Source organism: Manihot esculenta, chromosome 12 (assembly GCF_001659605.2).
Source record: "Manihot esculenta cultivar AM560-2 chromosome 12, M.esculenta_v8, whole genome shotgun sequence".
NCBI classification, from domain to species: Eukaryota; Viridiplantae; Streptophyta; class Magnoliopsida; order Malpighiales; family Euphorbiaceae; genus Manihot; species Manihot esculenta.
Window position 1 is genome coordinate 2,460,980 of NC_035172.2, and position 26,282 is coordinate 2,487,261.

Here is a 26,282-nt window from a genome sequence, read left to right on the forward strand (position 1 = left end):
AGAACCGTCAAGATTCAAAAACCTTTCTCTCCACCTAAATATATCGCGATATTTTCCAAACTCTACCGCCAGACATTTCGATCCCCCTTTCCACGCTCTTTCTCTCGCTCTTGTTTATACAATATATAAACCATAAACGGGTTGCGGCCTCGAGCACAGAAAAATTTGAAACAATCTTCGTACTTCTCTCCTTGCACCCAACGCAACCGCCGCCCACCGCCACCACTATCATTAAAACCTTGTCTCTTTCACTCGTCTGTAACACCTACTAGGCCAATTTGGAAGACTGGACGAAAGTGAAGCGCCTTCTGTGTAGGTAGAGAAATGCAGGTGATGAGTTCGAAATCGGCTGTCTCCGTACATCAAGGTTCCAATTCTTGCTCCGCTACCGAGTTGGCGGAGATTGCCGGTAAATTTGAGGAGGATTTTAGCTTGAAATTGAAACTAAATGAAGCTACAGAAAATGAATTAGAGAGCTTAAAGGATGAGAAACCGCTGCATGAAGAAGAGAGACAGGTTGAAGAGGAGGACGAGGAGTTTAGTTTTGCTTGCTTGAATCCTGATGGATCGCCGATAACCGCCGACTGCATTTTCCAAGACGGTCAGATCCGTCCCTTTTTTCCTTTGTTCAACAGAGACCTCTTATTTGCCGATGATTCGGAAGCTAAAAGCTCCTCCGTGTCAGCTCTCCGGCTTCCGTTGAGGAAGGTGTATGTGGAAGAGCGAGTCCAAGCGTCGTCAGCTTCATCCTCGGAAGCGGATGAACCGGAGGGGCCGTTCTGCGTTTGGGAAAGGAAAGCCGTCGAGGCGTCCCCGGAGGTCTGCAAAAAAAGCAACTCTACCGGATTTTCAAAGCTAAGGAGGTTTCGAGAACTGGTACTCCGAAGCAACAGCGACGGAAAGGACGCATTCGTCTTCTTAAATCACCAGAACCATAACAATAATCCTTCAAGTATAACAGAATCAGCCAGTACCAAAACTAAAAAGGCTAAGGAAAGCGAAAAAGGCGTCGAGAAAAAGCGAACGCCAGTGGCGAAGAACGGAGGAAAGGCACCGTCGGCTCACGAGAGGCTCTACTTGAGCAATAGAGCCATGAAAGAGGAGCATAAACGGAAATCGTATCTACCGTATCGTGTCGGGTTTTTCACTTATGCAAACGGGCTGACCGGAAATGTGCATCCGTATTAAGTTCGTAGCAGGGAGCCAGGATCATTATCGAGTGTCCACTTTCTTTTCTTTCTTCTACAGACTTAATTAATTAATTTATTGTTATTATTATTATTTTAAAATTTAAACTGTAAAGTGGGTTATATATTAGAAGTTATGTCCTTCATAGAGTTGGTTATAACTGGAATGATTCTATAATCTTGTGATTTTGATGGGCTAGTATTTAAGCTGATATTTTAATTTTAACTATAATTTTCTCCATTATTTTTTGTTATTCTCTGGTTTAGGTTGGTTTACGTAAGCAGATGATCAGATTCTTATTGTGCTAAAACGCAATAATAAAAAAATAATCCGACATTAAATATTGTTTTGGGTACATGAATCGGTTTTCTTCCCTCACAAAACTCCATAGAGTCGTGTCGGAAAAAGTCTTGAGTTGCTCTCTTTCCCTTTTTTTAGTGCTAGAGTTGGCAGGAAGAAAGAAAAATTGGCAATCAAGGAACTTGCGAATTGCAATGCCTATCCTACTTCTGTTTGTCAAAATTTAGAGAGAAGACTTTTCCAAGGTAATTAGGTGAAAGCAGCAGGCGAGAAAGAAGAACCGGATTGGAATTGGTAGGTAAAGAAAAGTTCCTATAACAAGATAAATTTGTCAAAAAGGTAAAGAAGTTTTAAAGAAAATGGAGCTTGAAACTGCTGCTCGGATTTGACATAACATTCCTCTGTTTTCAGGGAAAAGAAGGTAGGGATGGGTGGTTCACACCTCACAAAGACAAAAGACATTACTGCTACACTACATGACAAACGAAAGCCTGTAGAACAATATTGCTAAGTTCTATGAGCATCTACTATCCATGGAGGGACCATCTTTAACTTTTAATGCAAAAGAATCCAACAACAGTTTTCTCTTCCCACAAGCTCCCACGAAATCCTTTCTTGCTTGCTTAGATAATTATCCTTAATGACACAAAGATACCTAGTTAGTCTTCATTAATCTTTAAAAAAAACATGATGAACCCTAAGTCAAAAAGATGAAGATTTTGACCCATTGAAGATGGATACCAAATTATTGCTTGAAAGGACCTCAGTTATTTACACCAACACAAGCATCAACTTAGCATTATGTTTTGTCCTTGTGTATTGACATTATGATATGTAATGTCTTGGCCAAAATTTTTTACAGTGATGAAGGCCATGTCCCATTTGTTCATGCCCTCCCATTTACACAAGCAGTTGAAGATGAACGAACTGCACATATCAGCGCAAGTCGAAGATTTCAAACCTCAGATTTGAATTTGTGTATACATTGGAGCAATGCTCATAAATGGGGCTTCCATTCGGAGGTTCGCTGTGAGGATGAAATCCTGTCTCCTGACACTCCTTCAGTACATTCATTCCACTTGGGTCTGATAGCCGGAATATTCCATAGCTCCTGCATGCAAAAATGAGAGAGAGAGAGAGACCAAAATTGTTAATAAAGAAAATCATCTCCAATTTTTTACAGAGACTTGTACTTGGGCATTAATGAAGGCATCTATAACTTTATTTTGTGCTGCTGATTTTTTTTTCCCTATACACCCTTACTAGACATCAAGTAAGGGTAAATAGTGTTTCCAAACTCATCTTGGTAAAGTCAACTACAATGAGAGTGGAATTGGAAAAGTGATAAGACAAGAATGAACAAATTGTCTTGTGCAAGAGTCTACATTAGTAAGGACTTGAAAACTGCTCATTAGAAATGCTATCATGCAACCATGTCAGTGCTAACAAACACCATATGCACTAAACGCTACAATAGAAAACCTTGCATTGGGATAAGGTACTGTGAGTGCCATTTGCATAAATGTGAATAATTTTGGGTATTGAATGGGGAGAAAAGGAAGGGGGTGGGGGACATCTTCATATCAAATTATCAATCTCCTAAGTTTCAACCTGACAACTGTTTTAAGTGTTTTCTAGAAGTTGCAAACCTTGAGGAATCAGTTGGAGCCATGACAATGGCAAACGCCTCTGGTACCATTACCTGAAAGCAGAAAGAACAGAAATGGAGATTGTCAAATTTTAACAGCAACAAGAAATACTGTATCGGAAACAAGAGGGTCAAAGATTCGAGTTAATTTCCTTATTTAATAGTATTTCATCTATTTCACATGAAAACTACTGCCTTTAACTATCAGAAAAGAATAATGTCCCTACTGACCATTGAAACTAACATGACATGATAATTACCAGCGAAACAACAGATGAGTTGATTACCTGATACGAGTATTGAGTGTGTAGATCTATTGATGACATGAAACAACTTTGAGAAGGATGTGTCTGAAAATACATAATAAAATAAGCATTAACTCTGAGGGCATTTAAAAGCTAGCATTACAAATTAGAAAAGATGCATTTTAAAGAAGCACTCAAAAGGAACAAACATACATGAATCCATCCCACAGGAACAAGTGATTGTTCATTCTGTATGGTAAAAAATTCTTCCTCTTTTAGAGCCTCACACTGTTATCCATGAGTAGAAGTAAAGAGGTTAGGCCCTATAAAAAAGTGGAGCCAACTGACATATAAAACCCAATAAAGAAAGGACTCACAGAATTGGAAGTTGATTTTTGTTTGGGTATTATCAGGGTGGTAACATAGTAAGTTCCCTTTTCCTGTGCATTAATGACGGAATCATATGTATGAGATTCTGTCAGATTCATTGTCTCCCAAATCAATTTTCATTACCCTAACAACCAAGGGGAACCACAGAATGAAAATACAGAAATGCTTTCTAACAGTCCACAAAATTGCTAGTAAGTTGTTAATCCAGCAACGTTGTGCATGGCAATCCTAAATGGCAGAAAATCAAGAACCAGAATGAAGAATATAACTATACAAGCACCAGCTAATGCATGTTAGCAACAGACGCAATAATTGACTTTGGTTATTAAAAGCTAAAGTCAATATCCAAGATGACTTGACAGTTATCTAATGTGATACCATAAGTCAATTATCCCACTTTATCAGTGAAGGTCACTGACTGCTACGGGCTGTGACACCAGCAGTGAATTATATCACTGGATCAGTGAAGAATTGGATTTCACGTTGAAGCAGCCATTGAAGACATTGACCATAATGGAAATTCCAGCATATGATTTTTTTGTACATGCAATGTTTCTAAGACAATAGCAAACACTTGGCGAGGGTAAGGGAGATGACAAAAATGATAAAGTTGGAAATAAAAGGGTTCATGAACATTGTCAAACCTAGTTAAGGAACAATACATGTTTGTACAGAAAACATAAACCATTAACATTTTTAAGAAGCCTAGATGGACATCAGCAACACCAATAAAATAAAACAATGCTCTTCAGTTATAGAATAAATGGGCAAAAGCATTGATCTTACAAGGAAAGCACCCAGAACCCCACAGGTCTCAAGATCCTTCTCTGTATTTTCTCTGGCAAGTTCAAGAAAATTGTCCATCAACCGAGCTGACTGAGAAAAAACACAAAAAAACAAGAAGGATGACTCATCAATCAAATAAACACTTAAATTTAATAATTCTGAAAAACAACAAATAATTGTCAAGTGGAGAAAAAAAAGGATTACACTGAAGACTATTTATATTGTAAACCATCATCCTAAGTTCTTACAATATGTATATCTTGCAGGACGTTAGATGCTGCTGGCTGATTGTATGAACTTGTATCTGAATTAGCAACTGGTATAGGTAAAACATGAGCATGTTTAAGTGGCTTCTCCACACATGAGAGTATGGGAGAAGGAGAAGACTGAGTGACAGTATGAACAGAGATATGCTGGAATTTGCCGTCTGTCTGAAACAGATTCTGACAGGGAAATTCAAGTGTGTACAAACAGAGGCTAGAATCCAATGAATACAAAGATGCTAGTTCAGCTTCATCTCCATTGGTGAAATTTAATCTGTAATACAACCAAATTAAAATTTTATGCCGGATGAAAAATAGTTCATACACACGTCACTTTTAGCTAATTAAGCCCAAAACACAAACTTTCTCGGTTTTGCTGTTTCAAAGCATGTAGATATACAAGGAAAAATATCATACCTTTGATCTCTTTCTTCTGCCATCCCACAATTCTTAGCCTGTGTCATAATGAATACAAAATAAGATTAAAAATATATTAAAATGGGATGTGAAGTGCACATAATAATCTCCAACTTTTTTCTCAAGTCACAAACCTTAAAACTAAAGGACATCCTTAATAAAGAGATGCTTGAACAGCTAAACAAGTCTTAAAATCCTCCTTTGCAGTTGAAACTATTCATCCTCAGAAGCAATCAGTTCTGATGGATTACTAATTCTCTTATCTAGTAAGCAGAAACCACAAAGATTGGTAATCCTTTCTCACTCTCTATCTCTCTCGTATCCTATAGATTCTATGCAAGCAAAAAGCTAACCTTGAAACCTGAAGGTCTTGAATGATGACCAATCACCGATTTCAACCTGAAAATCTTTGATGAAATTATCTTAGCAGGTTAATTTATCAGGAAAAAAAGACGATAGAACTTGAAGAAGGAAAGGGCTTTTATGAGATTGGGTACCTGCAAAGCTATATATGCTGCTGGTTGTGGCCTTTTATCGAGCACAGATGGATTAATTTTCTGTGTTACTGATGGGGAAAAGGAGAGGAAAAGGGAAACAAAAAGCTTCAAGAAGAAGGCCAACAAATGGAGGAATTGGGTGATTAGATAAGGATACAATCCGAGTTGATTTGTCTGTTTCTTGTCTTTAGCGGGCGATTCAGTTGATGGGTGCTGGAAATTGAGGTCGAATCAGGTGTGAGCTTCTGTTTGTTGCAAATTTTTTGTGAAAAAGACCCCCTTTTTATCTGTTTGATTGGATTCCCACACTGCAAGTGGATGCAGCTGCTTCATTTGTGAATAATAATGGTAATAGCAAAAAGCAATGTACAAAACTATATTACACAATTCATGATAGAGACGAGATTTCTGGCAGATCAAATGCAATGTTGATCTTTTGGAGATAAACCACCTTTTGGTATGAATTTTATATTTTGTATTGCTCTTTATTATGATATTAATTTAGATTTTTTTATTTAACATTCTAATTTTAAATTAGACACTCTTTGTTAAGTTTTTTTCCCATTTTATGATATTTTGTATTTCAAATATATATATATATATATATACACACACAATTGAACTTTGGAACATAGTTTCTCTTTTGTTTGGTTGAGCGAGAGGGCAATGGCCCTTGATTGACTGCTTTCTGTCATGCAAGAAATTGAATTACTTAACAACTTCCATTTACTAAATGAATTGGGCCCAATGTCCGTATCCTGGTTGTGTTAGTAGAGCTAACGCCATGGCCCATGGATGCCAATGTGGCCTTAACTTTGGTAATTTAAATTAGCCCTTTGATTCAGTAGCATTGTTGATTTCTCCCCTTGGATTTTGTTGGTGACAGAGTTTGAACTTACCCAGCTGGCTCTGGGCTTCCATCTGCAGGTTGGGTTTGGTTGAAGAGGCTTTTGACGATTAGTTGGATGAAAAAGAAAGGCTTGCAATGTGTCATGTCACCTGATTTAACTCTAACAGACAATAAAGCAAACAACTAATGTCCACAACATCAAATTCTCATCTATCAGGCAACCATACATGATGCTCTTATTACATAGGTTGCTTTTAATATCTCTATCTTTTATCAATTTTATCAGTTTTAGAAATATTTTAATAATACACAAAAAAAATTTAATCTAATTATAATAATGATATTTATTTATATAAAATAATTATAAATATATTTTTATTTAACTTTAAAACATAAATTTCTCATTACTGGTAAAAAAATATATTTTTAGTATAGATAAAAATGTGATTTGACAGGAGAAGAATGAGAAGCGTGAAAATGTATGTGGGAGGGATGAAATCCAAGACTTTGGGAGCCAAACGATGACCATTGGGAAATGGGGAGGACTTACCTGGGGTCGGCTATATCCTAAGCTGTCTCTATCTTCTCTAGGACCAGTCAATTGGTCCACTTTGGACTTGTTTTCTCAATTACATATTCTAATCCTCCCTTAAACAATATTCCATCCATTTATCATTTAAATTTTTTACACAATAATTTAACAATTCATTGAATTGTCCAAATTACAGTAAATTAATTTTAAAAAATTAATTTTTATATCTAATTTCCATAATATTTTCTTTATTAACAATGGTAAAAAATATAAAATAAGTAATTTAATTTAGTCATTAAAATTTCAAAAATAGTATTAATAAAAATTTAAATAGTAAAATTAATTTATTTTATTAATTAAATTGCTATTATTAAATATTACAATTTAACAATTATTTGATTGTCCAAATTTAATTAAATAATTTATTTAGTTTGTCCTTTTGCACTTTCTCTTCATGGAAATGATGAATTGCTGAGCGTTGCATCCACGTTTGTTCTCGGCACGCGTTACAGTTGTGCGTTCTCTCCGTTGACTTACTCGCCGAAACTCCCGGCGCTAGCCATTCAAATACCGTCACCTTCTTTCTTTAATTTTTTCCAATTTTCGGCATCCATTATTGAACTTGTCCAAATACCGTTGGATCATCCTACGTCACCATCTACGCTCCCAATAAATTGCACTATCTTTATATTAAAGAGAAATAATTTGTTTAGTATATTAAATTAATAATATTAAGATATATAATTAAAAAGATAAAAACTTTCCATTAAAATTATATTTATTATACTGAAATAATATATTAAATCAATAATATTAAGATATATAATTAAAAAAATTAAAACTTTCCATTAAATGTGACATCATCTCAGATTTGGCCTTTCGATAAGAGGATGAGAGCTGAAGAGAAAATTGTGAGAATGAGAGTGAAAGTGGGAGACAAACGGGAGAAAATGAGGTTGGGAATTGGGAAAGGGTTATGTATTAACTAAAACTTGAAAGTTTAATGTACAAAATCAATTGGTTTGGTTGAATTAATTTGGTTTTTAACTGAAATAATCGAATTAATCAAAAATTAATTTTTAAAAAATTATAATCAAAATTAAATCAATTAATTAAATTAAAAAAATAAATTAAATTGATTTGATTTAATTTATCTATTAAAATTATTGTATGCTCATCAAGGATGTGGTTAAGAAAAGCAAATGAAAAGAATAAAGGGGCATGTGAGTAATTATTATATAAATATTCATAATATAAGTATATGAATTTTTTTATAATTTTAAATTGCAAATTTATATAAATTGAATTTAAATAAATATTTTTTATAAGATGATTATTTTTGACAGATTTACATAAAATTAAATTTAGATCAACATAAATTCCACAATTACTGCATGTATATTAAAAGGGAGAGTTTTTTAATATATAATTAGAGGTAGAAATGCGCGTTGTCAGAGTTTAAAGACAGGACATATCCTTCGACAATTTTATGAAGACATGTTAATTTACATTAAACAGAGAGCGGAGGAACCGTGAATTGGTAAGATTCTTAGAAATTATTAACTCTCTCGTGATGAGAGTATTAAACTCTTCAAACCATGTTCTTTCTACCTACCACAGCGTGACTAAAGCTGTAATTTTTAGATGTGGGAGGAGCTGGTAAAGTTTTCGATTAAATGCCTAAGAAGGATTGTTTCGAAGTTGATTTTCTTTTCTCTTGATGATAGTGATTGATTGCGATAATTAAGGGTTAAGGGATAGGATGAGCTTGCTAATTAATTATATTTGGTGTGATGGATATGATTTTCAATTTGAGAATATAATATATAATTATGCATTTCTTCGTTGGACCTGCTGATTGATCTTTCAATTAAAGGTATCGGCTAAACATTCTTGTAAGTGAGGGCACTGGATGAGCCCTACTGGAGGAGTACATTTTTTTTTAAAAAATTAAATTTAATCAAAAATTTTATTATCGCATGTAAAAAAAAAAAGAAGAATAAGTGGAAGATAAACAGAAGAATAGAACCAATTTTACTTTGATTTAATTTAACTTAATTGATTTTTGAAATTGATTTATATATTATTATTAGCAATAACCGAATTCATTGTAAATTTGATTAAAAATTAATTTAAATTAATTCAATTGATCTCAAATTTAATTATTATTTTTTGAATAAAATTTAAATTTATTTAATTATATATTTTTTAATTAATAATTTATATAAAAAATAATTTTTATTAATAATTTTTATTTAAAAAATTTAATATTTATAAAAATATTTAAATTTTAAATGAAAAAATTTATAAAAAAAATTATAAATATTATTATAAAATATATTTTTTATATCAAATTAATTATTTCCGGTGCCGCTACCTCTATATAACTTTTGTGTTTTTCAGTGAAAGGGTGACCTGAGGTCGTGAATAGGAGTTGATTAGTTGGCTAATTCCTTCCCAAACAGAGAACAGAATCTAGAGAAAAAAAAAAGGTCCGTAGTCTTAGCTATGCACCGATCCCGAATCGGATTTTAACTTTATGATGATTTTTTATCTTTTCTTTCCCACTCTTTCTAATCCAATTCGTTCCACAGTTCATCTTCCTCTCCTTTGGCTTTCATCATCATATTTAAACATTTTCACGATCATGTGGTTTTGAAGTTTTTGATTTTGATTTGTTTATATGGGTTAAGAATTTTCTGGTTTTCCTCAGTTTCTGTGACAGCTTCTGTAATCGATTCACTGTAATTTAGCTATTGATCACGATCATAGTTTTGGAGTTTTTGGTTTTGATTTGTGTGTTTTTATTGTGTGGAATCATCGGCAGGCATGGCAAACGACTCGTACCAGGAAGCTGTTGCAGGACTGTCCAAACTTCTCAGGTAAATGTTCCATTTGATGCGATGCGTTTCATATGCATTTTAAGTCTTTCCTGTAAGCAAAATCATTGCCATTTTCTTTTTCTTGATCCTTCCACAACGACCTGTGGACGCGTTATTGAATGAGCGGCTTAGATCAGAGCTCTGTGAAGATGGGTCCTCCTTTACACCTAACTATTAATCAAGTAGTGTTGTCGTTTCTTTTTTCGAAATTTTAGTGAGAGAGCTGACCTTGGGAGCGTCGCCGCCGCGAAAATCAAGCAGATAACAGCTGAGTTAGAGGCGGCCTCCACGGCGGCTTTTAACCCGGACGAAAAAATAAAAGCCGGATTTATCCACTTCAAGACGGAGAAATATGAGTATGTAGTTTTCCTTGACTTGGTTGTTAGTCGGTGGAATATATTGTCCTGACGATCATTTTCATTAGTTAAAAGCAGACATATTTTATTAATGCAGCCAATTAAATTACTTTGTTTAATTATTTATATTTATTTACAATAATATAAATATAAAGCTAATTAAAAATTAAATAATGTAAACGTCGCTGTTGCATGTTTGTAGTAGAAATTCAGCAAATTTTTTTTCTCACTTCCTCTCTCTTATTGGAGGTGTGTTTAACACTTTTATGGCAAACAATAGAATCGCTGTTTGAAATGAAAACTTTTTAAAATCCAAACATTGAAATGCTAAAGAATTGGGCTGATGATGCCACTTGTCTTTTTTCAGCAAGGATCCCACCCTGTACGGTGCCCTCGCCAAAGGCCAGAGCCCCAAGGTTAGTGTATATTGGAATTTCTTTGTTGTTTCATGGTAGCTACTAATGCGGGCGCGTATGTTTATTAGCCGAGATTTATGATAATTTTAAATTTTATAGTATTTGTAAATAACGTAGACTTGGTCAAAATGTAAATGGACAATTAAGTTAATATATATATATATATATATATTTTTTTTTTTTTTCAATTGTTTTCTTATTTTTATATAGCATGCAGAAATTTGCAATTAGCCATAAACAAAAAAAAAATACTATTTTTTTATTTTTTTTGTCAAATATACTATTTTTCTATTTATTTACCATTTCTTTTAATATACTAATTTTTCAGCCATTTCCACTTATAGAATTTTTTCCGACGTCTTCTAAATTTTGGTCCTATTTGCAAACTCATTCTACCGTCTCTTTCCCGTTCTGCTTTGATTTGGAAAAGAAAAGGCCAATAATACATAGCTTGGAAAAATTTTTGTCTCCCTCTTTTTGTTTTGTTTTTTTTTTTTTTTGAAATGGGGATGGGGATTCGAACCTGAGATCTATCAGATTTAACCGGATGCACTTACCATCAGGCTAAGCCTGGGAGTGCTTGTTTTGTTTGTCGTGCTTACTTTGGTTATTGAGTATGTTTTTTTTTCTTGGTGTAATTAACTCTAATTAGAATTTAAGTCTAAAATTTCTAAGTTTTAAAGATAACTTCAATATCAATAAATTAAAGGTCATTGATCTATATATGCTGCACTTTAATTACATTTATATAAATAATATTTAAGTTGAAATCTACGTGTCCTCCTTTGAAAATTTTGTCGTGACAAAAAAAATGTGGGGTCTGAAATGAGTTAGGGACATGGTGTTCTAGCTATTTATCCACCTAATCAAGTGGGGTTTCTATATAATGGCTACTTTGTCCTTATCTTTTTCTTCATTCAATTTAGGGAATCATTATGGCGCCGTCACACTAAGCTAACCAAACATTTTTGTATTTGCAGTTTTTGGTATTTGCTTGCTCAGATTCTCGAGTTTGTCCTTCTCATATCCTCAATTTCCAACCAGGAGAGGCCTTTGTGGTTCGCAATATTGCCAACATGGTCGCACCATATGATAAGGTCTCCTTAATATTAATCCTTTTCATAGAAATCAAGCTAATAACATTATCTATTTCAGATAAAATATATAGCTTATTTCCATTACATTTTCTGGATTTAGTTAATTATCTTAATCACTGTACAAGATTAGTCTACTGTAAATGCATGGGATAACCTCTTAATTATCTGTTTGTCCCTCAGAAAAAGCACTCAGGAGTGGGGGCAGCCATTGAATATGCAGTGCTGCATCTAAAGGTGAACAGTCGATTAACTTTTAACACACTACTGTATTAATTCTTTAATGGTGTGGCTCTTTTATATCCAACTATGGTGGAGGACAACATGAAGTCTAGTCATTGTACTACATACTTTATACCTATGTTTCACTGATAATGCAAGTTGCCAAATGGCCCCAGGCCAGCCACTAAACTGAAAGAGATTGATGTCTTCCATCCATATTTGGTTTAATTTCTACTAGCCATTTGGTATTTGCTGCAATTCTCGTTGCCTGCATTGCATATAAAAAAAGGATAAATATTGTTGTAAGTTCTATTATTAAATCGGCTTCTTATCATTTCTTCTTCTAATCTTGAGAGATCAGGTGGAGAATATAGTGGTCATTGGCCACAGCTGCTGTGGTGGTATTAAGGGGCTCATGTCTATCCCAGATGATGGGACCACTTCTAGGTAAGCCTCCAACCATATTTACAATACTATGTGCTTAATTTTTAGAATAAATTAAGAAGTTAAATAAATTAACATAATCAATAAGCATTATTACTTTGTATTTTGGCTTTCTTGAAGTTGTAAAAGCTAGGTCCCCTCCCATGTGCTGCTGTTTCATTTCTTATATTTGTCACACTTCATTCATTATTAGTTTCTCGCCAGTCGTGTCTATTCCAGATGAAAATATAGCTTGGAAAATAATAATAGTTTATTAAGCTAGTGCCATATTCTTGGAGAGGAATCTAAAAAGCAAAAGCAAAAGCAAAAGAAAAAAAAACCAGTAGCTTTCGAACTTCATATTTGCTTTGACATAATTACAGTATTGTACTATCCGTAGCTGCTTTTCTTTCCCCGGCAGATGGTGGATTATTCTTTACTTTTAAAGAAAGTTTATGAGATACCATTTGTTTAAATCCTTACTACCTAGTGTGCCTTGACACACAGAGACACACATTAGAAATTTATATGTATAAAATGGAGTGATCGGCTGCAACTTTCTTAAAGCCCACTGAAAAGGCTTCTGTAAGAAACGGATCTTTTTCGGTGTTATATTTATGTGTTTATTAATATGTGCAGCGAATTCATAGAAAACTGGGTCCAAATCTGTTCGACTGCAAAGGCCAAGGTTAAGTCAGACTGCAGCAACTTGAGTTTTGAAGAGCAATGCCACAATTGCGAGAAGGCAAGTTATGTTTATTTGTAGTTTATTATTATTATTATTATTATTATTGTCACTTTTGATTTAAGGGGAAACCTTCAGAAAAATAATTAAGATTACAAGGAAGAAGGTTCCCTTGATAGTGTATGGTCAACCCTCTTTCTTTTTTTCAAAGATACCTTTATCTCAGAAGTCTATGTTTAAAGGCTACCGACAAAATGCAACTTGGCATCAGATTCTAGTGTAGCCATGTGACTCGTAGCACAAGGCTGACGAAGCCTATGAATGTGCGCAAGGAACAGAACAGATTGATAATGGAGGATTAAATTTAAAGTTGATCATATGTTCATCAAAAGTTTGTCAGTTGAGTAAGGTGCTTAACTGGAGTTGTTTTGCTGACAAAAATGCAGGAGGCTGTGAACGTATCACTGGGAAACCTTTTGACATATCCATTCGTTAGAGAAGGATTGCTGAAAGAGACTCTGGCAGTGAAAGGTGCTCACTATGATTTTGTGAAGGGGAATTTTGCGCTATGGGATCTTGATTTCAAGATTACACCCTTAGTAGCTGTATGAGCTATGGGATCTTGATTTCCTTTCACCTCAGATATATGTATACAAAAGCTTTTTCTTGCAGTGAATGCTGCAAATTTCTTAATGAATAATATCTTTGATAAGATGGATGAAACTGTGGCTTATGCCTTAGTATTTAATTTGTCTAATAATTGTAATTTATCTTAAGGTCATTTTTGCCTTCAAAAATGTAGTTTGTAACATTTATGCTTCAGAGTAATATGGTACAAAGCTTTCAAATATTTTCTCCATGAGTATTTAGTACTAAGTATTATTACTTCTGGGAAGTAACATTTTGTATCTCAGTATTACTGCTGGGAAGTAACATTTTGTATCTCTAAAAGACTTAGGTTCAATTAATGTTTTTTTTTTAGAATTTCGCTCAAAATATTTTTTTCTGTAAATTTTGAATATTAAATGATATATAAATAAATTTTGTTACTCATAGAGGTTGATTTTCTAAAAAATTTAAAACGCGGATTTTTATTATAAAAAAATTATTAAAATTGAAATCCATTTTTTATAGGTAAGAAGCACCAACAATTGGCGCACTTAATAATTTTCAATGATTTAATAGTTAAATGTGACAACTTGCCCATGACTAAATTGGTAAAAAGTTGTAAAGACTAACAAGTTTGATTTAATTTTAAATCAAAATCAAGTTTTTTCTTTTAATTTTTTTTAAAAATTGAGATGAGATTGACATCCGATCTTGAGTTTGAACCTAATTATGAGAAAAAAGCTTCACCACACTGCTCCCTTCTTTCACTGTCTTCACTGCCTTGTCACATTGCCTTGTTGTGAACAAATAGTGGCATTTAGAGTTCATCAACTAATAACATTTTGCTAATCTAAAGTGTATTACTGATCAACTAAGGTTCCAATCCTATTTGCTATTAATTCATTTTTTTTTTATTTTCTTTGGTTTCATGACCCTATTAATTTTATTTTCCTAAGTATTTATTTTTAAATAAATAAAAATAGTGACTGAAATATAACAATTAAAAGAAAAATAATAATTATATACATAAAGATGTTTATTTATTTTTAATTTATTCAACATCTATCCGCATAATAGAATAATAAATTGAAAACGTCGAGTAAAAATAGCGATAAAAATAGTAACTATGATCTACAAATCCACGCGATTGTCGTATGCAATTAGTTAATGCAAAATCTATATAAGGTTGCAACTTTCATTGAATCAAACATATAATAGAAACACATATCTTCAATAATAATAAAGAAAAGGCAGAGCACGCTACGGGTCTATTTAGCATGAAGTCATTTATATTGGGCTTGGCTCTTATTAATCTGATCATGCTGAATCATCACGTTCGTGTGGAGGCAGTACGGTATCTTGAACCAGGAGTACTCGATCCCTGCATTAGATCAGGAAATAAACTTCCAGGATGCGATCCTAATAAAAATCAACCTCGCAAAGAAGCTAATCCTTATCAACGTGGATGTTCCGCCATCACCCGATGCCGCAATTAATCCATCAAAATGGAAAATATATATGTAAGCCAAAGCTTATCAAACTAAGCAAATCAAATGGCCATGTAAAGTGGATCAAGTCGAGAGACATTCTCTGCCTTTTCTTTAATATAATAAAATTATTTATTCTTTCATATTTTTCCATTTTGCAATTTTATTTATTCAGTTTTTTAGATTTAATATATAAAAATTATAATTTTTTTTTCTAACGATATACTTATTTAAGGTTAATTAATATATGGACTAAGCTATTGCATTCCAAGTTCCACAACACATGCAAGCCATTCATCAACCTCTGCCTCTCACCATAAGATTTTTCTAAATTACCAACGAAAATCAACCGTCCATGGAAAGTCGAACCCGGTCTCTTGCAAATCGTGCTGGAGTATTAAAAGAAATTTAGAATTGCAAGATCTCAATTTAATACACCAAGCTCTCCTCTCATCATAAGATTTTTCTAAATTACCAATGAAAATCAAGTGGAGAAGTCGAACTCGATCTCTTGCAAACCTTGCTGGTGCATTAGAAGAAATTTAGAATTGCAAGATCCTCAATTTAGTACTAACTTGATAGTTTTTTTTTTTCTCAAGAAAAAAAAAACTTGATAATTTTTTCTTTGGGAAACAAAATCATCTTCCAACCATTAAAAACACCTACCTTTATTTATTATTAATTCATTTACAAGAAAAAAAATTCAAGTAAATTTCTTTTTAAATAGTTTTTAATTAAAAACTTGAATTATTTTATTTTAAATAAAAAATTTATTTACCGTAATTATTTAATTAAATTTTTACAAAATTATTAATTTTAGACCAAGGGTAAATGATGATCATAAGGATTTGAGAAGAGAATAGTAACTATACATGTATTTTTTTTTTTTGTAGAGATAAGGTTACCGTTTAAATGGATATGAGAGAAGAAACTACTTGATGTTGATGTTGTACATAATATTAAAAAGAAATGAAGTATCATGTAAATTTTTTGCTGTCAAGAAATGAACTACTTGATTTGTTTGTTTTCTTGTATGAAAGAGATAGATCGAATATGATTTACCAAAAACTTGATATCCTTAATAATACCTTGAACTTGAGCCGATGGAGAGAGAGTATTAATGGTAGTAATGGTGTTCTGAGAGTCTCCTTCAATAAGAATATTGGTAAACCTTAAATTTTTTTTTGCAAGCAAAACAGCCTCCCTACATGCCAAGAGTTCCAATGTGAAAATATTTGAAATAGGTGGGCACCTCCTACCGCTCCAAGTCAAAGTATTCCCCACATTATCGCGAGCTACTCGCTACAGACTCTATCTTCCTCCTCTTGTCAACACTAGCATCAAAATTAATTTTAATGGAGACAATAGGAAGTGAAATTTAACCAGATGGAGGATTCCTCAAAAGCAATCTGGTTGGTTCTTGAGCAGAAGTAGTAATTTGAAAGTCTTGCCAATGATGAACGGCATGAAGGATACTTTTAGCTAGAGGGAGTTGCTGGTATTTAAACACATGAAGGTTCCTGCATTTCCACAAATGCCACATCAGGAAAAGAAAAAATGATAGGTTATCCGAGTTGTTATCTTGACCAATTAGATAGTCTAAAATTGAAGCTCAAAAATCCTCCATAGAGTGACCTGGGAGCATAGATGATCTAAATTGTCAGGGAGAGTGAAGCCAAAACTGAATTGCTCTTGGACACTTAAAAGAAAAGATGTGGATGAGTTTTTGGTTCTCCACAAAAAGGGCAATAATGTGGTATATGAGGGAGTCATCGGTGTATGTTTTTCATAGTTGGTAGGCGTTCTCTAATACAAGTCCAAAGGAAATTATATAACTTTGGAGGCACATTTACTTTCCATATATATTTCCAAAAGGAAGCAAGGTTCATTGATGTATCTGGATCAAGACCTACATTTGAATATGTAGAGGTACTATTAAGAATGGATTTAGCAATATAATAACTAGATCATATCTCGTACCGGCCATTTTTGGTGTGATGCAAGACTAACTTATCTTCATTCCTGATCATAGCAATTGGGATGGAAAGGATATGAGAAATATCGTTTGGATGAAAATTCATTCTAACCCGATTCTGATTTTAAGAGTGGTGTTGGTAGTCAATAAGCTGAGAAACTCATACTAGGGAAGGATCATGGTTCGGAACAAGCCTAGACAATGGGGAAAAAAAGAATTGAGCAGTCATCATTCACTTGCCAACGTATTCCTTTATCAATGACTTGCATGCCCTAAATAATACTCCTACAACCTCAAGAAGAATTGCTGCCCAATTTAGCTTGAAGGAAAGAACGATATGGATAATGTTTACTTTTGAGCACCCTAGTTAGAAGAGAATGTGGTTCTAAAAGAAGTTTTCAGCTTTGTTTGGCAAGTAGAGCTAAATTAAAAGCTTCTAGGTCTCTAAAACCTAAACCACCTTTTGATTTTGGTTCACAAAGCTGATTCTAAGCAATCCAATGCAACTTTCTCTCGTCTTATTTTTGACCCACCAAAATTTGGCTATCATGCTGTTAATATTATCGTAGAGATTCTTAGGAAGTTTGAAGCACAACATAGTATAGACAGGAATTGCTTGAGAAACTGCTTTGATTAAAACTTCTCTTTCACCTTTAGATAATAATTGTTCCTTCTATTTGTTTTAGAATGTTTTTTTTATATATTCAAAGATTTATTGTTTTGATCTAGTAATTAACGAGGGCAGACTCAAAAATTTATCTTGTCCTCCAATATTTAGAACTCTCAAGATATTAGCGATGCAAGAGCAAAGGTTTCATGGGGTATTCCTGTTAAAATAGAGAGCTAATTTTGCTAGATTAATGGTTTGGCCACTAAGAGGAGTATTCATGGAAAACTTGCATAATTTTTTTGGCCTGCAAGGTAGAAACTTTAATGAAAAAAAATAGAATCATCAGAAAAAAAAAAAAAAAAGTAAATGAGTGAGAGAGGAACCTCCTCTGGATATGGATATTTTTAAAAGTGGAGAGTTTTTGATGATGGGTGATAGTCTTTCAATGCAAAAGAAGTATAAATAAGGAGATATCATATCTCCTTGGCTAATCATCTAGAACCATCCACACATGTACCTCCTCCAAAAAGTGGTTCCAAGTGATTAAAAATTGTTTTTTTATTTTGAATTTATTTATGCATTAGAATGAAAATAAAGTACTCTCTTTATTTCAAAAATAGCCTTATTTATCTTTTTAACATGTTCAAAATTATAGGTTTCTTTCTATTATGAAATAATAGTTTGTTAGTTTCCAATATATCCTTATTTAATAAACATTTAAATAACATAAAATTCAAAAATAAATTAGTACTATGAATTACTCCACTAAATGTTTAATTAATAATATAAATCAAGAATATATTAATAAAATAAAATAAAATTTATTAATTTAATTATATTAACTGTTTTTTTAAAACTATATAAAATAAATATTTTTAATTTTTCAAAATCACCCGTTATTATGATACAATAACTAATAAGGATATACAACATATATATGGTTGTAATAGAATTATAATTTCACTTATAAATAATTAGTTCAAGTGAGCCGAATAAAACACTAAATTTTAGTTGCTCTTTTCGTATGATATCAGAGCCAATAATATTTAAATATATAAAGGCTAATTTTATCAATATATAATTAGTATTTTTCTTTTTTCTAACTTTTTTTCTTTTAAAAAGTTAATTAATCGAAAAGAATAAGTCAAATCAATCTCAAAAAATAGTAATTATGATCTATAAATCATGAACGTATAGTATATAAGAGTTATAATAGCGATGAATTAAATTATATGGATAGAAAATAAAAATGTAATATAACCAAATTCATACAATTATCGATACTACTATTTAATGCAAATTACTAAATTTAGAGCTGCAAAGAAACCTATATAAGATTGCAACTTTCGTTGAATCAAATATATAATACAAATACATATAATCAATAATAAAACAAAAAACAAAAAAAAAAACAGAGCATAATATGGGTTTATTTAGCTTCAAGTCATTTATATTGGGATTTATTTTCATAAATATGATAATGGGAAATGATTATGTTGATGCCCAGACAAAACAATATCTGGAACCAGGAGTAATAGATCGTTGTACTGGATCAGGAAATACACTTCCAGGATGTCATCCTGATAAGAAACAAATTCGTCAAGAAGCTAATCTTTATCAACGAGGATGTTCTGTCCATACTCGATGTCGCAATAAATGATCCATTCAATTGGATAATATATACAAGTCAAGATTAATATACTCAGAAAATTAGATGGCTGTGGTTATATAAAACTATTGTACAATAAGCTATGTTAGAGTTCTTCGCCTTCTTTTTAATATAATAAAATTTTTGTTGTTTCTTAATTTAATATTTTGCATTTTCATGGAATTTCATTGAAATTATTAATAAAATTTGAAAACTCTTTGTACAGTTATAAAATAAAAAAAGATTTAATTGTCATTGGATTTCACATATATCATGTTAAACTTTAAATTACTCAGATAAGTCAAAGAAAATAAAACTTTGAGAAATTGATTAATGATAAATATTTTTTCTTAAAGAGACTTTCTGATGCTCGTCCCTTTTGGTGAAGCAAATCAAGCTGAATAATATATTTTTTTTCCTTCAATAATATTATTCATAGAAATCCCAAAATATTATTTTTATATAATCTAAATATGTTACAGAATATAGATGTATATAATATTGATATTGAAATAAATGTTAAAAGTGTAATTGATGCTGTGACGATCACAGGTCCTAAACGGGAAAAGAGGAACTCACTCTAGTTTCTAGCTGCCTTTGTCTCCCCAGAAAAGGGCTGCTTTCTCCCTCTCACCTGAAATTGGATTTACTTTCTCCCCTCCGAACGATGTTGTAAATATATATATATATTGGTTCTTATTTTGACGAAGTGGGTATTTTGTGTGAAGAAGGTTGTTGTGGTCCTGCCTTTATTTGCTTGTGTTTCCTTTTCTTCTTTTAGCTTTTTAGATGGAGGCGCCTTCTTATGGGATCTAAGATTGCATGTTAGCATGTTAGTAAAGGAGTTAGGGTGCAAATTATTTGTGCTAAACAAGGTTATCATTCCCTCTATTGTGCCGGTTATTTCTTTTGGAAGTTGCTTCCATGGCCTGAACGGTGGATTCAAGTTGTGATTGTGGAACTCACTGCTTCCCTTTCTTCGAGCATTTAATCTACACTACTCTGTAGATTCGACAATGCATGGGCCATCTTTGTTTTCTCTTCTTGTGGTTTGTCTTTGGTGACCTATGGTTTATTTCTTGTTTCTTCAGTATGTTGTGAGGTTTCAGGTTACTTTCACATAAACAAATCTCCATGTTTTGGGGAGAAAAAGATAAATAGTGATGTTTCTAAATTCGTCTCAAAATTAATTAAAAACTATTTTATATTAATGAAACTTGATTTTATTAGCAACAAATCAAAATCTATTAATTTCACAAATTTTAATTAATAATTTACATAAAATATATTTAAAATAAAATTTAGGTTACAAAATTTAAATAATTCCAATAAAATATTTAAACCGTATTTATTTAATAAACAATATATATATATATATTAATTTAAATAATATACTTTATCTATTTTAATTAGTATTTATATAAACAAATTCGAGTATCCGATACTAAATATATAAAATATAATTAATGTGCTATTATACTAAATATCATTATACACAATGAAACATCTCCACTAATCTTGATAAGGATAAACGCATACGAATGGAAGAACAAGAATTAGCGAAAAGCCAAACAAGGATCCATCTTCGAAGGGGAAGCCACGTGGAGTCAGATAACTTCTCGTCCCCATCGGAGATCAACGGTCCTTATTCACTCTCAACTTAAAGCAGTTCACTTCTACTTACGTAGCCGACCCTGACGGCCACTTCTCTTCATCTCTCAATCAGATCTCTTCTCTGTCACTGTCTTTTGGTCTTTCCGATTCTAATTCCTGTCCAACAGGTGATTTCAAGGCCAAGCTTCCTCTTTTCACTCTCCTGCCTCTTAATTTTTCCCCTTATTGAGATTTTGTTTATAGTTATTATTGATTTTAGTCTTAACCCTAACTAGTTCAAAAGTAGGGTTTTACTCTTTGATGCTGCTTTTTTTCTGGTCATGAATGCGTTATTGTCCTCGTTGATCTGTGTTGAGTTATGAAATTTGGGATTTATTTTTGTTACAGAGATAAATATATTATAGGATTGAGCTTTGTGAATTATAGGTTCAGCTATTGTTTTTTTGATCACTAAGGAATTTCTTTATTGTTTTATACATTAGATGATCACAAGCTAGGTATTAGAGTTTACCATGCCTTTTGGTTTCAATCGCCTTCGAGGGGATGGGTTGCTCGTGATGTATTTTTTGGTGCGAACTAGTTTTAGTCAAATGTGAGCTTCATGGTTTTGCTTTGTGATAGAGTTTGAGCTGAATTGATTTGCTTTGACCAATGTTTGTGTAAGGTTCAGTAATCTGATGGGTGTAACTGCTGGAGACGATTTGGTTTCTTATAGATTTATTGCGCTTGACCAGCATACTTGATAGCTTTGGCTTTCCAAAATTTAACCAAGCAAATAATTTATTTCGTCTTTTGAGAGGGTCAATTTTGTTATTAGGGAAGATTTCTTAACGTTTCCCTCGTTCTTTGTTATACGTGCAGCCATTTCTTATGAACTTAAGAGGAATTTATCCTTTTAAACTCCCACTTTGTCAAAGTTGATCATTTTGTTTCACTTGCTTCAATAGGTTTCATAAAAATGGCTGAATCAAAATCAGGATTGCGGAAGCCTGTATTCACCAAGGTTGACCAGCTCCGCCCAGGCACCAGTGGGCATACTCTGACTGTCAAGGTTGTTAGTGCAAAGATGGTCTTGCAAAAGGGTCGCCCTGATGGTCCTCAAATACGCCAGATGCGAATTGCTGAATGTTTGGTAGGAGATGAAACAGGAATGATTATCTTCACAGCTAGAAATGATCAAGGTACTATCTGTTCCTTATCTAACTGTCTATTGAGGTTTGTTCAAATAAGTAATGAAATTTATGTAAATGGCAATTATGATATCTAGTACTCCTTGATATTTAGCATATTTTTTTGGCTCTCTCCAACATGAATGTGTATTTTTAGTTCTTTGATTGGTGATGGTGGTTAGGCCATCACTCTCTGCATTTTTATCACCGTCTGTTTTTTTATCTTTCAATGCTTAAATGTACATTTTTTGAAAGGGTTCCTGTAGTTTTGCTTACATAATGGGAATACAATTGGGGCATCAACTCAAGCTTTTTCCGGCAAGCCCTATTTCCCCCCTCAACCATAGTGATTTAACTTCAGGGGACTCCCACTACTAGAATTCCTTTATGTCTATGGCTGCTGTGCTTCTAGTCCTAGCATTTGTAGTTTCTACTCATTGATAGTTAATACACAGCATGGTTTAATTAGCTTTTGTACTGAGATTAAATTTTAGCTGATTTCATATGGACAGAAAACTAGTAGGTTAACGCTCTTTAATAAAAATAAATGTAATGGGGAGTAATTCTTGTATGGCTTGTAGGTATATGTCTGGAATATGTATTGGTATAGATAACAGAATTGATGCTTAGAGGAGTTTTTCATCTTATTAGCAGGCATAAGAAGAAGTCCTATCCTTGTAATGTCTGTTGAAAGGGAAATGAACAAATAGAAATCTACACTATGCATAGTTCAAGCATGAGTAGTTTTACTATTGGCACTCTGGAAAGTGAATTGTCCTGCATAAGTTATGCAGTTTTAAGATTTTCGTATTTAGAACGTTTTTATTAACTTGATAAATTTTTTTATTTTTCATCTTGTTTAGTGGACTTGATGAAAGAGGGAAGTACTATAATCCTTCGCAATGCAAAAATTGACATGTTTAAAGGATCAATGAGACTTGCTGTGGACAAGTGGGGCCGTGTTGAAGTAACTGAGCCTGCTAGCTTCACTGTGAAGGAGGATAACAACCTATCACTGATTGAATATGAACTTGTGAACGTTGTTGAAGAGTAACTTCTCTGTGCAGTGTTGCTAGATGATGTGAGAATAAAAACAACTTAGCAAAGCAAATTACTGACGGTGGACATGTGTTCCTAAAAAATGCCTATGAACTGTTCACTTTTTAGAAAGAAGAAATCTGCAAGCTATTATTGTACTAGTTGCTTTTACGTATGCGGCAGATCCAGCACAACCTTTGTTTGATTTGACTTCCAAACAAACAGATGTTGAAGGCTGTAAAAATCGATGAGTTAAAGCAGCTGCTTTTGGAAACTTAGTTTGGTTTCGTTTCGTTTGCTTGCTAACTACCTATTTTTGGACAGTAATGAACTTTGCACAATGTGATCAACGGATATAAATTCCACCAAGCAAATGTTGGTGCAAGTTGTTATCTCTCAGGCTTGCCTAATCTTTTTACGTTAAATATCGTCTTTAGATTTTGTTTATGGTGCCTAAATTATATACATGTCGATGTTTCTACGCTGTTTTGGGTTGTTGACCAATAGTTTTTTTTTTAAACAAAAAATTTGTGTGAAAATTGAGTTAATGAGACAAGCAAAAAACTACTGTTGTGGCTTTGATTTGTTGCAGTTTGTTTTTTTTTTTTGTTTTTTTTTTCAACTATGTTGAATTTAGATTAAGCTTAATTCAATTTAAAATTAGGATGGTTTAAATTTGAATAAGGTTTAATTCATTTAAAAGTTAATTGAAGGAGAATAGTGTTTAAATTAGTTCAAGGAGAAGAGTGTTTAAGACTGTTACAAATAGCTCTTAAATTAATATTAAATTCAATAAACTATCAAAATAACAAGCAAAAACCAGCAAATTCTGTATCAGTTGCACATACTCAATATGCTTTGTTTATCTAGTAGTGGATATACTTGATATGCTTTGTTTACCTAGGTGTGGATGATTTGTTTCGGACTCAAAATTTCTCTAGCCTGAGATGGTTTCTAATGCTAGTCTCATGCCTATATATATCCTTCTTTTATTAAAAAAAAATCACCATTTCAGTAGTGATAAGAAAATTATTTTATTATCTGATTTTATAAATTATGTAACTTTTTTACTTAATAAGGAAAAATAAAAATAAAATTAAAAAAAATATGATTTCACACTTTTCAAAATAAAATCTCTATGCATTTATTATTTCTCCTCTAATTTGGAGAGAATACTCTCTTTTGAAACAAAATAAAGTAAAAAATTCACCCTATTTTCCACCATCTAATATCCTTCCTTTCCATCCTAAAACAAGGGCTAATTGCTTCTACCTTATTTGGGCGCGTTGATTTTTCAGCAAAATACAAAGGGACTTGGGATATCAAATCCAAACCAAAAATTCATTATTTAACTAATTTCATATTGATAAAAAATATATATATAATAGTTAATTAATATTAATTTAAAAAATAAAATAATAATTAATATAATAAAAATTATTAACACAGTCACTTTAAAAGTAAATTTTAATTTTACTAATATTTATCATGTATTAATATATTTGAAAAATAAATAAATTTTGTTTTAATATTTTTTAAATTTATAATAAATGAAATCCACCCAAAAATGTTGAGATGCATTTAATTTTCTCCGTCGTCCAAGACCAACTTGACAAATTATAATCACCGACAACCTCGTCAAGTCATTGGAATTTCCAGTGAGATGTACGGTACGATTTTTTATGTTTTATTATTATTTGTATTGAGTTCAGGATGAAACCCATTAAATTATATAAATTAAAATGATTATATAAATATTTAATGCTAATATTTCACACAAGTAGTTATTATTAGTTCTGCTTCAATTTAATATCTTAATAAATCTAATATTTATTAAATTAAATATTCATATTTAAAGTCATATATTTATTATATATTCCTCCATTTCATGGAGATATATTTACTTATTTATTTCATAAAAATTAATAAAATATTAATAATATAGTTAATTAAAATAATAAGTTTTTTTTAAAATATATTCCTCATTTATATTATTTTTATTGAATTATTTAAAATAATAAATTTTAATTTTCAATAAACAACTCTTAGCGATAGAATTACTATTTTTATACATTCATTGTTGAATTCACTGAAAATAAATTTTTATTATTATCACAAATAATTATATATATATATATATATATATATATATAGCGAGTAAAGTCGAATTTATAGAAATTATTTTAATTTTATTTTTTAATAAAAATAAAATAAAATATAAAAATAGAAGATTTTAAATTGAAAAATAAATTAATTAAAAAATAAATAATTTAAGAGATTAATTAAATTAAGGAAATATTTAACTTGTGAAAAATATTTTAATATTAATTTTTGAAATTGATCATAAATTTAAAAATACTTAAATTATTCCATTTCAAAAAAAATATATTTAAATTATTTTCCAATTAATACAGTTTAATAACCTAAATTTTTTTTAAATAATAGTGCTCAAACTCGTTTTACAATTCCACCTTTAATTTCTATTTAAAATTTTTAATTTAGAGTTTTTCATCAATATTATAAAAATAAAAAATATCTATAATTTAATATAGTCAAACCAGATTAAACATGTTAAAATATAAACTAAATAGAAAGAATTTATATTCTATCAATAAATATAATTAATATAGTTAAAATAATAAATTTATATTGCATTGTTATCCATTTATATTATTTTATTATTATTTTGTAACTAATATTTTTTAAAAAATATATTAAAGAATAATAATTAAATTATAATTTTTTTTAAAAAAATATGTATTATTTGAGATTTTTTTATTAAAAATAAATATATATGGCAACTACTTAGATTTAAGTTAAAATTATATTAAAAGTGAGTGATGTGTTTGGAATCTCACCATTCAACTATTTAAAATATTCACTTCCATGATTTTGTGTCTGCTCTGAATTAAAAAAAAAAAAAAATTAATTTTTAGCT

The 26,282-nt window shown here is 31.6% G+C and overlaps 4 protein-coding genes across 9 annotated transcripts; 3 read left to right on the forward strand and 1 right to left on the reverse strand.

Moving 5' to 3' along the window:
* LOC110628527 lies at positions 1–1,431 on the forward strand. Its single transcript, XM_021775232.2, has one exon. The coding sequence runs from the start codon at positions 325–327 to the stop codon at positions 1,186–1,188; it is 864 nt and encodes a 287-aa protein (XP_021630924.1). The 5' UTR covers positions 1–324; the 3' UTR covers positions 1,189–1,431.
* Positions 1,432–2,129: 698 nt separating this feature from the next.
* Positions 2,130–6,032, reverse strand: LOC110628526 (AMSH-like ubiquitin thioesterase 2). Of its 5 annotated transcripts, none has more exons than XM_021775228.2 (11): positions 5,735–6,027; positions 5,591–5,636; positions 5,372–5,500; positions 5,238–5,275; positions 4,806–5,094; positions 4,558–4,647; positions 3,759–3,821; positions 3,595–3,669; positions 3,424–3,486; positions 3,138–3,190; positions 2,223–2,599 (listed from the first exon to the last, which is right to left on the reverse strand). In XM_021775228.2, exons 3-11 carry the CDS (start codon positions 5,387–5,389, stop codon positions 2,425–2,427), a joined length of 864 nt encoding a protein of 287 aa, XP_021630920.1. In that variant the 5' UTR covers positions 5,390–5,500; positions 5,591–5,636; positions 5,735–6,027; the 3' UTR covers positions 2,223–2,424. The 5 variants fall into 5 exon arrangements, with proteins under 5 accessions (XP_021630923.1, XP_021630920.1, XP_021630919.1 ...); XM_021775227.2 differs by having other exon boundaries at positions 5,591–5,644; XM_021775231.2 differs by lacking the exon at positions 3,759–3,821 and having other exon boundaries at positions 2,130–2,599; positions 5,591–5,644; positions 5,735–6,032.
* Positions 6,033–9,504: 3,472 nt separating this feature from the next.
* Positions 9,505–14,044, forward strand: LOC110627451 (carbonic anhydrase 2). 2 transcript variants are annotated; one of them, XM_021773757.2, is made up of 9 exons: positions 9,505–9,608; positions 9,944–9,998; positions 10,214–10,354; positions 10,722–10,770; positions 11,751–11,867; positions 12,048–12,101; positions 12,448–12,533; positions 13,149–13,254; positions 13,641–14,044. In XM_021773757.2, the coding sequence occupies exons 2-9, from the start codon at positions 9,946–9,948 to the stop codon at positions 13,803–13,805; spliced, it is 771 nt and encodes a 256-aa protein (XP_021629449.1). In that variant the 5' UTR covers positions 9,505–9,608; positions 9,944–9,945; the 3' UTR covers positions 13,806–14,044. The 2 variants fall into 2 exon arrangements, with proteins under 2 accessions (XP_021629449.1, XP_021629450.1); XM_021773758.2 differs by having other exon boundaries at positions 9,515–9,607; positions 9,941–9,998.
* A 7,107-nt stretch (positions 14,045–21,151) lies between these two features.
* Positions 21,152–23,743, forward strand: LOC110628689 (uncharacterized protein At4g28440). Its single transcript, XM_021775482.2, has 3 exons — positions 21,152–21,304; positions 22,085–22,318; positions 23,170–23,743. Exons 2-3 carry the CDS (start codon positions 22,096–22,098, stop codon positions 23,358–23,360), a joined length of 414 nt encoding a protein of 137 aa, XP_021631174.1. The 5' UTR covers positions 21,152–21,304; positions 22,085–22,095; the 3' UTR covers positions 23,361–23,743.
* Positions 23,744–26,282: the final 2,539 nt, after the last annotated feature.